Consider the following 17500-nt stretch of genomic DNA (forward strand, 5'->3'; position numbering starts at 1 on the left):
AGAGAGAGTGAGAGAGAGAGAGAGAGCTATGCAGAGAGAGAGAGAGAGAGAGAGAGAGAAAGGGAGACAGAGTGAGAGAGAGATGGAGAGAGAGAGAGTGAGTGAGAGAGCGAGAGATGGAGAGAGAGAGAGTGAGTGAGAGAGCGAGAGAGAGAGTGAGAGAGAGCGCTGCATGCTACTCACTGCCCGGCAGGAGCACCAGAGGAGACGGAGCTATAGTGCTGAGAACGAAAGAAAAGAAGGGTAGAGTGACGTAGAGAAAGATAATATAAGAGGAGAAAGGGAAGAGGGGAATCTGGGGCAGATGCACATTAGTGACAGACATTAACATCGGCAGGCTGGAGCAAGAGAACGTGAAAGAGGCTTGGAGAATAAGACATCATAAGAGGAGAAGAAGCTGAACGCCGTGAAAGATGACAGAGCACCAGTCCTGAGATCAACCCTCATCCTTCCCCCTCTCCTCACCCCTCCTCTGACCCCATCCCCAACATTACCCTCCTCCCTCTCTCTCTGTGGTTAGACAAGACATGATGACCGGTCCTGACCAGATTCCGCGCTCATCGCGTCCCTCTGGAATCACTCCAGCTTCTCTGGACTTCTCAGCATTCTGACTGGCACTCTTCCGACCACTTTTAGATATTCTCTCCAGGAGAAGACAGGAAGGAATACGGTATTCTCTCCAGGAGAAGACAAGAAGGGGGAAGTTTGTCATCTCCTTGCTGTGAGGACTGACTTTTTTCTTCAGAGGGAAGATAATTACCTACAACATCGAGAAGACTTCCTGAGTTACAAAACAACAACACTGAGAAAGAAACAACATTTTAAACACGGAAAGAAGAAGGGACATTTTAACACGGAAAGAAGACAGGACATTTTAACACGGAAAGAAGACAGGACATTTTAACACGGAAAGAAGACAGGACATTTTAACACGGAAAGAAGACAGGACATTGTAACATCAACAGGTCATTTCAACAAAAGATCAAGACATTTTAAAACTTTATCTCAGTCTCTCTCTCTATTCATCCACTTCTCTTGGACTCTCTGTCCTGAACATTTCTCTGTGAGTGTCAGTCGGTCCATCCAGCCCAGCCATGCAGGTGTCTATAGCCTGTACGGACCCCCACATGAAACGTGGAAATGGGGATCACAAGAATGCCACCAGCCCGGGGAATGCAGCGCGGGCCAAGTTCAGAACCGTGGCCATTATAGCACGCAGCTTTGGGGCGTTCGCACCCCGACACCACATCTCCCTCAAAGAGTCCACGGGGAAACTGACCGGCATGAAATACAGGTGAGTGTGTGTGTGAGTGCGTGAGCATGTGTGTCTGTGTGCTTGCGCGTGTGCTTGCGTGTGTGTGTGTGTGTGAGAGAGAGTATGTGGCTGAAGCTGGGGGATAGCATAGAGTGTGTGTGTCATTAACGTGTCTAAGTATACAGATGTTGTGGACTTTAGTGTGTTTGTGTGGTTCAAGTGGACTCTTTGAATATATTTTCTGCTTTTCTCTCTCTCTCTCTCTCTCTCTCTCTCTCTCTCTCTCTCTCTCTCTCTCTCTCTCTCTCTCTCTCTCTCTCTGTGACTTTTCTTCTAGCCATATATTTACCACTTCAAGCTCACCTGGTGTTTGTTTCTGTGTGTGTGTGTGTATGTACATGAGTGAGAGTGTGAGTGATTCATTGTGGATAGATGAGGGTGTAGCATAGTAGGGATGCAGAGGAAAGTTGTTTGAAGGACAGTTTCGACCAGTTTCTCACCGCAGGTAAAATAATCCATCTGTAACAGGAAATGGGAATTATTATGTGGATTACAATTGATGGATATTCTTATAAGGGTTGATACATTTTTGGTGAGGACAAATCAAGTCTGACATTTTTAAATGGAAATTAAAAACTTTAGTAGCCTTTTTAAACCTTGAATACATTACAATTGGAATTTCCTGTTGCTCAGGGAAATTCTCTGGAACAACAGAGTGATCAAATTAAGATAGCACATCTGTAGGTGAAACATCTGTCGTCGTGCCCATTAGTAATGCACTTATCCCTAATTTGCTTCGGGGGCTCCGTACTACTTTGGCTGATCCTGTAAGACAACACATTGTGCTGCAGGTATCTGGTGACATACACTACCGGTCAGAGGTTTTACAACCTACTCATTCAAGGGTTTTTCTTTATTTTTACTATTTTCTACATTGTAGAATATTAGTGAAGACATCAAAACTAGAAAATAACAGATACGGAATAATGTAGTAACCAAAAAAGTGTCAAACAAATCAATATATATTTTATATGTGAGATTCCTCAAATAGCCACCCTTTGCCTTGATGATAGCTTTGCACACTCTTGGCATTCTCTCAACCAGCTTCATGATTAGTCACCTGGAATGAATTTCAGTTAACAGGTATGCCTTGTTAAAAGTTAATTTGTGAAATTTCTTTCCTTCTTAATGCGTTTGAGCCAATCAGTTGTGTTGTGACAAGGTAAGGGGGATATATAGAAGATAGCCCTATTTGGTAAAAGACCATAAAGACCAAGTCCATATTATGGCAAGAACAGCTCAAATAAGCAAAGAGAAATGACAGCATCATTACTTAGGTCAGTCAATATGGAAAATGTCAATAACTTTGAACGTTTCTTCAAGTGCAGTCGCAAGAACCATCAGGCGCTATGATGAAACTGGTTCTCATGAGGACCGCCACAGCAATGGAAGACGCAGAGTTACCTCTGCTGCAGAGGATAAGTTCATTAGAGTTACCAGCCTCAGAAATTGAAGCCCAAATAAATGCTTCACAGTGTTCAAGTAACAGACACATCTCAACATCAACTGTTCAGAGGAGACTGTGTGAATCAGGCCTTCATGGTCGAATTTCTTCAAAGAAACCACTACTAAAGGACAACAATAATAAGAAGAGACTTGCTAGGGCCAAGAAACACAAGCAATGGACATTAGACCGGTGGAAATCTGTCCTTTGGTCTGGAGTCCAAATTGGAGATTTTTGGTTCCAACCACCGTGTCTTTGTGAGACGCAGAGTAGGTGTACAGATGATCTCTGCATGTGTGGTTCCCACCGTGAAGCATGGAGGAGAAGGTGTGATGGTGTGGGGGTGCTTTGCTGTTGACACTGTCTGTGATTTATTAAGAATTCAAGGCACACTTAACCAGCACGGCTACCACAGCATTCCATCACATCTGGTTTGCACTTAGTGGGACTATCACTTGTTTTTCAATAGGACAATGACCAAACACACCTCCAGTCTGTGTAAGGGATATTTGACCAAGCAGTAGAGTGATGGAGTGCTGGATCAGATGACCTGGCCTCCACAATCACCCGACCTCAACCAAATTGAGATGATTTGCGATGAGTTGGACCGCAGAGGGAAGGTAAAGCAGCCAACAAGTGCTCAGGATATGTGGGAACTCCTTCAAGACTGTTGCAAAAGCATTCCAGGTGAAGTTGGTTGAGAGAATGCCAAGAGTGTGCAAAGCTGTCATCAAGGCAATGGGTGGCTATTTGAAGAATCTCAAATACAAAAGATAAGTTGATCTGTTTAACACTTTTTTAGTACTTCATGATTCCATATCTGTTATTTCATAGTCTTGATGTCTTCACTATTATTCTACAATGTAGAAAACAGTAAAAATTAAGAAAACCCCTTTTTTTTGACCGGTAGTGTATATATATATATATAAATATATATATATATGTATATATATATATATATATATATATAATTGTACTGCAGGGATTTAAGAGCAGAGAATAACTGAGCAGGGTTTTATGATGCATGGTTATAAGATATAAGTATATTCTGTGTCAGAGAGTCATCTGATGCATCACAAACATGTGGTGTGGAAAACGCATACATCATGTAGCAGATATCTGCACCACCCCTGTGTAGATGTAATTATCATCTGACCGTGTTGCACCTTGATCTAGGAAACGGGTGAAACACACACACACACACACTATGAGATTGAAAATCAACATTTTGACTCTGACACCAATCAACTAAAGTGTATATAATCAATAATCAATGTATTGATGGAAGACACCTAGGGAGCCTTTTGGGAAATCCCATTGAGATTTGGTCTCTCTCTCGCTCTCGCTCTCGCTCTCGCTCTCGCTCTCGCTCTCGCTCTCGCTCTCGCTCTCGCTCTCGCTCTCGCTCTCTCTCGCTCTCGCTCTCTCTCTCGCTCGCTCTCGCTCTCTCTCGCTCTCTCTCTCTCTCTCTCTCTCTCTCTTTCGCTCTCTCTCTCTCTCTCTCTCTCTCTCTCTCTCTCTCTCTCTCTCTCTCTCTCTCTCTCTCTCTCTCTCTCTCTCTCTCTCTCTCTCTCTCTCTCTCTCTCTCTCTCTCTCTCTCTCTCTCTCTCTCTCTCTCTCTCTCTCTCTCTAACAGTTACTATAGAGAATGGAGAGTAACAGCTACTATAGAGAATGGAGCGTAACAGCTACTATAGAGAATGGAGAGTAACAGCTACTATAGAGAATGGAGAGGTAGACTAACAGTTACTATAGAGAATGGAGAGTAGCAGTTACTATAGAGAATGGAGAGGTAGACTAACAGTTACTATAGAGAATGGAGAGTAACAGCTACTATAGAGAATGGAGAGGTAGACTAACAGCTACTATAGAGAATGGAGAGTAACAGCTACTATAGAGAATGGGGAGGTAGACTAACAGCTACTATAGAGAATAGAGAGGTAGACTAACAGTTACTAAAGAGAATGGAGAGGTAGACTAACAGCTACTATAGAGAATGGAGATTAACAGCTACTATAGAGAATGGAGAGTAACAGCTACTATAGAGAATGGAGAGGTAGACTAACAGCTACTATAGAGAATGGAGATTAACAGCTACTATAGAGAATGGAGAGTAACAGCTACTATAGAGAATGGAGAGGTAGACTAACAGTTACTAAAGAGAATGGAGAGGTAGACTAACAGCTACTATAGAGAATGGAGAGTAACAGCTACTATAGAGAATGGAGAGGTAGACTAACAGCTACTATAGAGATTGGAGAGTAACAGCTACTATAGAGAATGGAGAGGTAGACTAACAGTTACTATAGAGAATGGAGAGGTAGACTAACAGCTACTATAGAGAATGGAGAGGTAGACTAACAGCTACTATAGAGAATGGAGAGTAACAGCTACTATAGAGAATGGAGAGTAACAGCTACTATAGAGAATGGAGAGGTAGACTAACAGCTACTATAGAGAATGGAGAGGTAGACTAATAGTTACTATAGAGAATGGAGAGTAACAGTTACTATAGAGAATGGAGAGTAACAGCTACTATAGAGAATGGAGAGGTAGACTAACAGTTACTATAGAGAATGGAGAGGTAGACTAACAGCTACTATAGAGAATGGAGAGTAACAGCTACTATAGAGAATGGAGAGTAACAGCTACTATAGAGAATGGAGAGGTAGACTAACAGCTACTATAGAGAATAGAGAGGTAGACTAACAGCTACTATAGAGAATAGAGAGTAACAGCTACTATAGAGAATGGAGAGGTAGACTAACAGTTACTATAGAGAATGGAAAGTAACAGTTACTATAGAGAATGGAGAGTAACAGCTACTATAGAGAATGGAGAGTAACAGTTACTATAGAGAATGGAGAGGTTCATTAACAGCTACTATAGAGAATAGAGAGGTAGACTAACAGCTACTATAGAGAATGGAGAGTAACAGTTACTATAGAGAATGGAGAGGTAGACTAACAGTTACTATAGAGAATAGAGAGTAACAGCTACTATAGAGAATGGAGAGTAACAGCTACTATAGAGAATGGAGAGGTAGACTAACAGCTACTATAGAGAATGGAGACTAACAGTTACTATAGAGAATGGAGAGGTAGACTAACAGTTACTTTAGAGAATGGAGAGGTAGACTAACAGCTACTATAGAGAATGGAGAGTAACAGTTACTATAGAGAATGGAGAGGTAGACTAACAGCTACTATAGAGAATGGAGAGTAACAGTTACTATAGAGAATGGAGAGGTAGACTAACAGCTACTATAGAGAATGGAGAGTAACAGTTACTATAGAGAATGGAGAGGTAGACTAACAGCTACTATAGAGAATGGAGAGTAACAGTTACTATAGAGAATGGAGAGTAACAGTTACTATAGAGAATGGAGAGTAACAGCTACTATAGAGAATGGAGAGTAACAGTTACTATAGAGAATGGAGAGGTAGACTAACAGCTACTATAGAGAATGGAGAGTAACAGTTACTATAGAGAATGGAGAGTAACAGCTACTATAGAGAATGGAGAGTAACAGCTACTATAGAGAATAGAGAGTAACAGCTACTATAGAGAATGGAGAGTAACAGCTACTATAGAGAATGGAGAGTAACAGCTACTATAGAGAATAGAGAGGTAGACTAACAGCTACTATAGAGAATGGAGAGGTAGACTAACAGCTACTATAGAGAATGGAGAGGTAGACTAACAGCTACTATAGAGAATGGAGAGGTAGACTAACAGCTACTATAGAGAATGGAGAGGTAGACTAACAGCTACTATAGAGAATGGAGAGGTAGACTAACAGCTACTATAGAGAATGGAGAGGTAGACTAACAGCTACTATAGAGAATAGAGAGGTAGACTAACAGTTACTATAGAGAATGGAGAGTAACAGCTACTATAGAGAATGGAGAGTAACAGTTACTATAGAGAATAGAGAGGTAGACTAACAGTTACTATAGAGAATAGAGAGGTAGACTAACAGTTACTATAGAGAATGGAGAGTAGCAGTTACTATAGAGAATAGAGAGGTAGACTAACAGCTACTATAGAGAATAGAGAGGTAGACTAACAGCTAGTATAGAGAATGGAGAGGTAGACTAACAGTTACTATAGAGAATAGAGAGGTAGACTAACAGTTACTATAGAGAATGGAGAGTAGCAGTTACTATAGAGAATAGAGAGGTAGACTAACAGTTACTATAGAGAATAGAGAGGTAGACTAACAGTTACTATAGAGAATGGAGAGTAGCAGTTACTATAGAGAATGGAGAGGTAGACTAACAGTTACTATAGAGAATGGAGAGTAACAGCTACTATAGAGAATGGAGAGTAACAGTTACTATAGAGAAAAGAGAGGTAGACTAACAGCTACTATAGAGAATAGAGGTAGACTAACAGTTACTATAGAGAATGGAGAGTAACAGCTACTATAGAGAATGGAGAGGTAGACTAACAGTTACTATAGAGAATGGAGAGGTAGACTAACAGCTACTATAGAGAATGGAGAGTAACAGCTACTATGGAGAATGGAGAGATAGACTAACAGCTACTATAGAGAATGGAGAGTAACAGTTACTATAGAGAATGGAGAGTAACAGTTACTATAGAGAATAGAGAGGTAGACTAACAGCTACTATAGAGAATGGAGAGTAACAGTTACTATAGAGAATGGAGAGGTAGACTAACAGCTACTATAGAGAATGGAGAGGTAGATTAACAGCAACTATAGAGAATGGAGAGTAACAGTTACTATAGAGAATGGAGAGGTAGACTAACAGCTGCTATAGAGAATGGAGAGTAACAGCTGCTATAGAGAATGGAGATTAACAGCTACTATAGAGAATAGAGAGGTAGACTAACAGCTGCTATAGAGAATGGAGAGTAACAGCTGCTATAGAGAATGGAGAGGTAGACTAACAGCTACTATAGAGAATGGAGAGGTAGACTAACAGTTACTATAGAGAATGGAGAGTAACAGTTACTATAGAGAATGGAGAGGTAGACTAACAGTTACTATAGAGAATAGAGAGTAACAGCTACTATAGAGAATGGAGAGGTAGACTAACAGTTACTATAGAGAAAAGAGAGTAACAGCTACTATAGAGAATGGAGAGTAACAGCTACTATAGAGAATGGAGAGGTAGATTAACAGTCACTATAGAGAATGGAGAGGTAGACTAACAGCTACTATAGAGAATGGAGAGGTAGACTAACAGCTAATATAGAGAATGGAGAGGTAGACTAACAGCTACTATAGAGAATGGAGAGGTAGACTAACAGCTACTATAGAGAATGGAGAGTAGCAGTTACTATAGAGAATGGAGAGGTAGAGTAACAGCTACTATAGAGAATGGAGAGGTAGAGTAACAGCTACTATAGAGAATGGAGAGGTAGACTAACAGTTACTATAGAGAATGGAGAGGTAGACTAACAGCTACTATAGAGAATGGAGAGGTAGAGTAACAGCTACTATAGAGAATGGAGAGGTAGACTAACAGCTACTATAGAGAATGGAGAGGTAGACTAACAGCTGCTATAGAGAATGGAGAGGTAGACTAACAGCTACTATAGAGAATGGAGAGGTAGACTAACAGCTGCTATAGAGAATGGAGAGTAACAGCTGCTATAGAGAATGGAGATTAACAGCTACTATAGAGAATAGAGAGGTAGACTATCAGCTACTATTGAGAATGGAGAGGTAGAGCAACAGCTACTATAGAGAATGGAGAGGTAGACTAACAGCTACTATAGAGAATGGAGAGTAACAGTTACTATAGAGAATGGAGAGGTAGACTAACAGCTACTATAGAGAATGGAGAGGTAGACTAACAGTTACTATAGAGAATGGAGAGGTAGACTAACAGCTACTATAGAGAATGGAGAGTAACAGTTACTATAGAGAATGGAGAGGTAGACTAACAGCTACTATAGAGAATGGAGACTAACAGTTACTATAGAGAATGGAGAGTAACAGTTACTATAGAGAATGGAGAGGTAGAGTAACAGCTACTATAGAGAATGGAGAGGTAGACTAACAGTCACTATAGAGAATGGAGAGTAACAGCTACTATAGAGAATGGAGAGGTAGACTAACAGTTACTATAGAGAATGGAGAGTAACAGCTACTATAGAGAATGGAGAGTAACAGCTACTATAGAGAATGTAGAGGTAGACTAACAGCTACTATAGAGAATGGAGAGTAACAGTTACTATAGAGAATGGAGAGGTAGACTAACAGTTACTATAGAGAATGGAGAGTAACAGTTACTATAGAGAATGGAGAGGTAGACTAACAGTCACTATAGAGAATGGAAAGTAACAGCTACTATAGAGAATAGAGAGTAACAGCTACTATAGAGAATGGAGAGGTAGACTAACAGCTACTATAGAGAATGGAGAGGTAGACTAACAGCTACTATAGAGAATGGAGAGTAACAGTTACTATAGAGAATGGAGAGGTAGACTAACAGTTACTATAGAGAATGGAGAGTAACAGTTACTATAGAGAATGGAGAGGTAGACTAACAGCTACTATAGAGAATGGAGAGGTAGACTAACAGCTACTATAGAGAATGGAGAGGTAGACTAACAGCTACTATAGAGAATGGAGAGGTAGACTAACAGCTACTATAGAGAATGGAGAGGTAGACTAACAGCTACTATAGAGAATGGAGAGGTAGACTAACAGCTACTAAAGAGAATGGAGAGGTAGACTAACAGCTACTATAGAGAATGGAGAGGTAGACTAACAGCCACTATAGAGAATGGAGAGGTAGACTAACAGTTACTATAGAGAATGGAGAGTAACAGTTACTATAGAGAATGGAGAGGTAGACTAACAGTCACTATAGAGAATGGAGAGGTAGACTAACAGCTACCATAGAGAATGGAGAGGTAGACTAACAGCTACTATAGAGAATGGAGAGGTAGACTAACAGCTATTATAGAGAATGGAGAGGTAGACTAACAGCTACTATAGAGAATGGAGAGGTAGACTAACAGCTACTATAGAGAATGGAGAGGTAGACTAACAGCTATTATAGAGAATGGAGAGGTAGACTAACAGCTACTATAGAGAATGGAGAGTAACAGCTACTATAGAGAATGGAGAGGTAGACTAACAGCTACTATAGAGAATGGAGAGGTAGAGTAACAGCTACTATAGAGAATGGAGAGTAACAGTTACTATAGAGAATAGAGAGGTAGACTAACAGCTGCTATAGAGAATGGAGAGTAACAGTTACTATAGACAATGGAGATTAACAGTTACTATAGAGAATAGAGAGGTAGACTAACAGCTACTATAGAGAATTTAGAGTAACAGCTACTATAGAGAATGGAGAGGTAGACTAACAGCTGCTATAGAGAATGGAGAGTAACAGTTACTATAGAGAATGGAGAGGTAGACTAACAGCTGCTATAGAGAATGGAGAGTAACAGCTGCTATAGAGAATGGAGATTAACAGCTACTATAGAGAATAGAGAGGTAGACTAACAGCTGCTATAGAGAATGGAGAGTAACAGCTAATATAGAGAATAGAGAGGTAGACTAACAGCTGCTATAGAGAATGGAGAGTAACAGTTACTATAGAGAATGGAGAGTAACAGCTACTATAGAGAATGGAGAGGTAGACTAACAGTTACTAAAGAGAATGGAGAGGTAGACTAACAGCTAGTATAGAGAATGGAGAGTAACAGCTACTATAGAGAATGGAGAGTAACAGCTACTATAGAGAATGGAGAGTAACAGCTACTATATAGAATAGAGAGGTAGACTAACAGCTACTATAGAGAATGGAGAGGTAGACTAACAGTTACTATAGAGAATGGAGAGTAACAGTTACTATAGAGAATGGAGAGGTAGACTAACAGTTACTATAGAGAATAGAGAGTAACAGCTACTATAGAGAATGGAGAGGTAGATTAACAGTCACTATAGAGAATGAGGAGGTAGACTAACAGTTACTATAGAGAATAGAGAGTAACAGCTACTATAGAGAATGGAGAGGTAGACTAACAGTTACTATAGAGAATAGAGAGTAACAGCTACTATAGAGAATGGAGAGGTAGATTAACAGTCACTATAGAGAATGGAGAGGTAGACTAACAGCTACTATAGAGAATGGAGAGGTAGACTAACAGCTAATATAGAGAATGGAGAGGTAGACTAACAGCTACTATAGAGAATGGAGAGGTAGACTAACAGCTACTATAGAGAATGGAGAGTAGCAGTTACTATAGAGAATGGAGAGGTAGACTAACAGCTACTATAGAGAATGGAGAGGTAGACTAACAGCTACTATAGAGAATGGAGAGGTAGACTAACAGTTACTATAGAGAATGGAGAGGTAGACTAACAGCTACTATAGAGAATGGAGAGTAACAGTTACTATAGAGAATGGAGAGGTAGACTAACAGCTACTATAGAGAATGGAGAGTAACAGTTACTATAGAGAATGGAGAGGTAGACTAACAGCTACTATAGAGAATGGAGAGGTAGACTAACAGTTACTATAGAGAATGGAGAGGTAGACTAACAGCTACTATAGAGAATGGAGAGTAGCAGTTACTATAGAGAATGGAGAGGTAGAGTAACAGCTACTATAGAGAATGGAGAGGTAGAATAACAGTCACTATAGAGAATGGAGAGTAACAGCTACTATAGAGAATGGAGAGGTAGACTAACAGTTACTATAGAGAATGGAGAGTAACAGCTACTATAGAGAATGGAGAGTAACAGCTACTATAGAGAATGGAGAGTAACAGCTACTATAGAGAATGGAGAGTAACAGCTACTATAGAGAATGGAGAGGTAGACTAACAGCTACTATAGAGAATGGAGAGTAACAGTTACTATAGAGAATGGAGAGGTAGACTAACAGTTACTATAGAGAATGGAGAGTAACAGTTACTATAGAGAATGGAGAGGTAGACTAACAGTCACTATAGAGAATGGAGAGGTAGACTAACAGCTACTATAGAGAATGGAGAGGTAGACTAACAGCTACTATAGAGAATGGAGAGTAACAGTTACTATAGAGAATGGAGAGGTACACTAACAGCTACTATAGAGAATGGAGAGGTAGACTAACAGCTACTATAGAGAATGGAGAGTAACAGTTACTATAGAGAATGGAGAGGTAGACTAACAGTCACTATAGAGAATGGAGATGTAGACTAATAGCTACCATAGAGAATGGAGAGGTAGACTAACAGCTACCATAGAGAATGGAGAGGTAGACTAACAGCTACTATAGAGAATGGAGAGGTGGACTAACAGCTACTATAGAGAATGGAGAGGTAGACTAACAGTTACTATAGAGAATGGAGAGGTAGACTAACAGCTACTATAGAGAATGGAGAGGTAGACTAACAGCTACTATAGAGAATGGAGAGTAGCAGTTACTATAGAGAATGGAGAGGTAGACTAACAGCTACTATAGAGAATGGAGAGGTAGACTAACAGCTACTATAGAGAATGGAGAGGTAGACTAACAGTTACTATAGAGAATGGAGAGGTAGACTAACAGCTACTATAGAGAATGGAGAGTAACAGTTACTATAGAGAATGGAGAGGTAGACTAACAGCTACTATAGAGAATGGAGAGTAACAGTTACTATAGAGAATGGAGAGGTAGACTAACAGCTACTATAGAGAATGGAGAGGTAGACTAACAGTTACTATAGAGAATGGAGAGGTAGACTAACAGCTACTATAGAGAATGGAGAGTAGCAGTTACTATAGAGAATGGAGAGGTAGAGTAACAGCTACTATAGAGAATGGAGAGGTAGAATAACAGTCACTATAGAGAATGGAGAGTAACAGCTACTATAGAGAATGGAGAGGTAGACTAACAGTTACTATAGAGAATGGAGAGTAACAGCTACTATAGAGAATGGAGAGTAACAGCTACTATAGAGAATGGAGAGTAACAGCTACTATAGAGAATGGAGAGTAACAGCTACTATAGAGAATGGAGAGGTAGACTAACAGCTACTATAGAGAATGGAGAGTAACAGTTACTATAGAGAATGGAGAGGTAGACTAACAGTTACTATAGAGAATGGAGAGTAACAGTTACTATAGAGAATGGAGAGGTAGACTAACAGTCACTATAGAGAATGGAGAGGTAGACTAACAGCTACTATAGAGAATGGAGAGGTAGACTAACAGCTACTATAGAGAATGGAGAGTAACAGTTACTATAGAGAATGGAGAGGTACACTAACAGCTACTATAGAGAATGGAGAGGTAGACTAACAGCTACTATAGAGAATGGAGAGTAACAGTTACTATAGAGAATGGAGAGGTAGACTAACAGTCACTATAGAGAATGGAGATGAAGACTAATAGCTACCATAGAGAATGGAGAGGTAGACTAACAGCTACCATAGAGAATGGAGAGGTAGACTAACAGCTACTATAGAGAATGGAGAGGTGGACTAACAGCTACTATAGAGAATGGAGAGGTAGACTAACAGTTACTATAGAGAATGGAGAGGTAGACTAACAGTTACTATAGAGAATGGAGAGGTAGACTAACAGTTACTATAGAGAATGGAGAGGTAGACTAACAGCTACTATAGAGAATGGAGAGTAACAGTTACTATAGAGAATGGAGAGGTAGACTAACAGCTACTATAGAGAATGGAGAGGTAGACTAACAGCTACTATAGAGAATGGAGAGGTAGAGCAACAGCTACTATAGAGAATGGAGAGGTAGACTAACAGCTACTATAGAGAATGGAGAGGTAGACTAACAGCTACTATAGAGAATGGAGAGGTAGACTAACAGTTACTATAGAGAATGGAGAGGTAGACTAACAGCTACTATAGAGAATGGAGAGTAACAGTTACTATAGAGAATGGAGAGGTAGACTAACAGCTACTATAGAGAATGGAGAGGTAGACTAACAGTTACTATAGAGAATGGAGAGTAACAGTTACTATAGAGAATGGAGAGGTAGAGTAACAGCTACTATAGAGAATGGAGAGGTAGACTAACAGCTACTATAGAGAATGGAGAGTAACAGTTACTATAGAGAATGGAGAGGTAGACTAACAGTTACTATAGAGAATGGAGAGTAACAGTTACTATAGAGAATGGAGAGGTAGACTAACAGTCACTATAGAGAATGGAGAGTAACAGTTACTATAGAGAATAGAGAGTAACAGCTACTATAGAGAATGGAGAGGTAGACTAACAGCTACTATAGAGAATGGAGAGGTAGACTAACAGCTACTATAGAGAATGGAGAGTAACAGTTACTATAGAGAATGGAGAGGTACACTAACAGCTACTATAGAGAATGGAGAGGTAGACTAACAGCTACTATAGAGAATGGAGAGTAACAGTTACTATAGAGAATGGAGAGGTAGACTAACAGTCAATATATAGAATGGAGAGGTAGACTAACAGCTACCATAGAGAATGGAGAGGTAGACTAACAGCTACTATAGAGAATGGAGAGGTAGACTAACAGTTACTATAGAGAATGGAGAGGTAGACTAACAGTTACTATAGAGAATGGAGAGGTAGACTAACAGCTACTATAGAGAATGGAGAGGTAGACTAACAGCTACTATAGAGAATGGAGAGTTAGACTAACAGCTACTATAGAGAATGGAGAGGTAGACTAACAGCTACTATAGAGAATGGAGAGGTAGACTAACAGTTACTATAGAGAATGGAGAGTTAGACTAACAGCTACTATAGAGAATGGAGAGTTAGACTAACAGCTACTATAGAGAATGGAGAGTTAGACTAACAGCTACTATAGAGAATGGAGAGGTAGACTAACAGCCACTATAGAGAATGGAGAGGTAGACTAACAGTTACTATAGAGAATGGAGAGTAACAGTTACTATAGAGAATGGAGAGGTAGACTAACAGTCACTATAGAGAATGGAGAGGTAGACTAACAGCTACTATAGAGAATGGAGAGGTAGACTAACAGCTACTATAGAGAATGGAGAGTAACAGCTACTATAGAGAATGGAGAGGTAGACTAACAGCTATTATAGAGAATGGAGAGGTAGACTAACAGCTACTATAGAGAATGGAGAGTAACAGCTACTATAGAGAATGGAGAGGTAGACTAACAGCTACTATAGAGAATGGAGAGGTAGACTAACAGCTACTATAGAGAATGGAGAGTAACAGTTACTATAGAGAATGGAGAGTAACAGCTACTATAGAGAATGGAGAGTAACATCTACTATAGAGAATGGAGAGGTAGACTAACAGCTACTATAGAGAATGGAGAGGTAGACTAACAGCTACTATAGAGAATGGAGAGTAACAGCTGCTATAGAGAATGGAGAGTAACAGCTACTATAGAGAATGGAGAGTATTAGTTACTATAGAGAATGGAGATTAACAGCTACTATAGAGAATGGAGAGTAACAGTTACTATAGAGAATGGAGAGGTAGACTAACAGTTACTATAGAGAATGGAGAGGTAGACTAACAGCTACTATAGAGAATGGAGAGGTAGACTAACAGCTGCTATAGAGAATGGAGAGTAACAGTTACTATAGAGAATGGAGAGGTAGACTAACAGTTACTATAGAGAATGGAGACTAACAGCTAGTATAGAGAATGGAGAGGTAGACTAACAGTTACTATAGAGAATGGAGAGTAACAGCTACTATAGAGAATGGAGACTAACAGCTAGTATAGAGAATGGAGAGGTAGACTAACAGTTACTATAGAGAATAGAGAGGTAGACTAACAGCTACTATAGAGAACGGATACTAACAGCTAGTATAGAGAATGGAGAGGTAGACTAACAGTTACTATAGAGAATGGAGAGTAACAGTTACTATAGAGAATGGAGAGGTAGACTAACAGCTACTATAGAGAATAGAGAGGTAGACTAACAGCTACTATAGAGAATAGAGAGGTAGACTAACAGCTACTATAGAGAATGGAGAGTAACATCTACTATAGAGAATGGAGATTAACAGCTACTATAGAGAATGGAGATTAACAGTTACTATAGAGAATGGAAAGTAACAGCTACTATAGAGAATGGAGAGTAACAGCTACTATAGAGAATGGAAAGTAACAGCTACTATAGAGAATGAGATTAACATTTACTATAGAGAATGGAGAGGTAGACTAACAGCTACTATAGAGAATAGAGAGGTAGACTAACAGCTACTATAGAGAATGGAGAGTAACAGCTACTATAGAGAATGGAGAGGTAGACTAACAGCTACTATAGAGAATAGAGAGGTAGACTAACAGCTACTATAGAGAATGGAGAGTAACAGCTACTATAGAGAATGGAGAGGTAGACTAACAGCTACTATAGAGAATAGAGAGGTAGACTAACAGCTACTATAGAGAATAGAGAGTAACAGTTACTATAGAGAATAGAGAGTAATAGTTACTATAGAGAATGGAGAGTAACAGCTACTATAGAGAATAGAGAGGTAGACTAACAGCTACTATAGAGAATGGAGAGGTACACTAACAGTTACTATAGAGAATAGAGAGGTAGACTAACAGCTACTATAGAGAATAGAAAGGTAGACTAACAGCTACTATAGAGAATAGAGAGTAACAGTTACTATAGAGAATAGAGAGGTAGACTAACAGTTACTATAGAGAATAGAGAGGTAGACTAACAGCTGCTATAGAGAATAGAAAGGTAGACTAACAGCTACTATAGAGAATAGAGAGTAACAGTTACTATAGAGAATAGAGAGGTAGACTAACAGTTACTATAGAGAATAGAGAGGTAGACTAACAGTTACTATAGAGAATAGAGAGGTAGACTAACAGTTACTATAGAGAATAGAGAGTAACAGCTACTATAGAGAATGGATAGGTAGATTAACAGTTACTATAGAGAATGGAGAGTAACAGTTACTATAGAGAATAGAGAGGTAGATTAACAGTTACTATAGAGAATAGAGAGTAACAGCTACTATAGAGAATAGAGAGTAGAGGGAAAGCACTCTGATATTCTTGAGTTACTGTTTAAAATGTTGTTTTCATGTTAAAGCGAAAATGGAAGGTTTTTCAGCCCCATTCTGTCCTCTCTCTTGTTATCTCTGATCGTATGGGCAAAGCTTGTTCACTCATATAGACATACACAGATACAGGCATGCTATCAACCCACACAGAGCCTTCGGTTCATTAGTATTCACACATACTGAAGCAGACAGTGCCGTCCTATTGTACTCTTCTTCGCTGGACTACGGCGTCCAGAAAGGAAAAGCCCAAAGTGATAATTGAATATGACTTCATTCTTTGTCTTAAATGTCTGTGATTGTACCAAAGCTTTGGAGCATGGAGGATAGTCCCTTTACTTTACACACACGCACACACACACATGCACGCACGCACACACACATGTGCACACAGTCTTGTACAGCTAACCTTGTGGGGAAATACAATTCAGTCCCATTCAAAATCCTATTTTCCCTAACCTCTAGCCCTAAACCTAACCCTAATCCTAACCCGTACTCTTACCCTAACCCTAACCCTAACCCAAAAACCTCAACTTTATCCTAACCCTAAACCTAACCCTAATCCTAACCTGTACTCTTACCCTAACCCTAACCCTAACCCTAACCCTAACTCAAAAACCTAAACTTTATCCTAACCCTAAACCTAACCCTAGCTCCTAACCCTAACCCTACAACTAACCCTAGCTCCTAACCTTAATATTTAACTCAATTCTAACCCTAACACTAATTCTAACCTTAACCCTAAACCCCCTAGAAA

At 39.7% G+C, this 17500-nt stretch overlaps 1 protein-coding gene across 2 annotated transcripts in view; it reads left to right on the forward strand.

Annotated features, from left to right (window-relative positions):
* kcnab1a (potassium voltage-gated channel subfamily A regulatory beta subunit 1a) overlaps window positions 1-17500 on the forward strand; it is a 192796-nt gene that overhangs the window by 61407 nt on the left and 113889 nt on the right. The window contains exon 1 of one of the 2 annotated variants that reach the window (XM_055895050.1): window positions 113-1294. The exons of the other annotated variant lie outside the window; for it this stretch is intronic. Within the exon in view, the coding sequence (XP_055751025.1) occupies window positions 1095-1294 (200 nt within the window). The 5' untranslated portion in view covers window positions 113-1094. Of the gene's footprint in view, window positions 1-112; window positions 1295-17500 lie in introns of those variants that run through there. 2 annotated transcript variants of the gene reach the window in all.

This window comes from Salvelinus fontinalis, chromosome 33 (assembly GCF_029448725.1).
Source record: "Salvelinus fontinalis isolate EN_2023a chromosome 33, ASM2944872v1, whole genome shotgun sequence".
NCBI lineage: Eukaryota > Metazoa > Chordata > Actinopteri > Salmoniformes > Salmonidae > Salvelinus > Salvelinus fontinalis.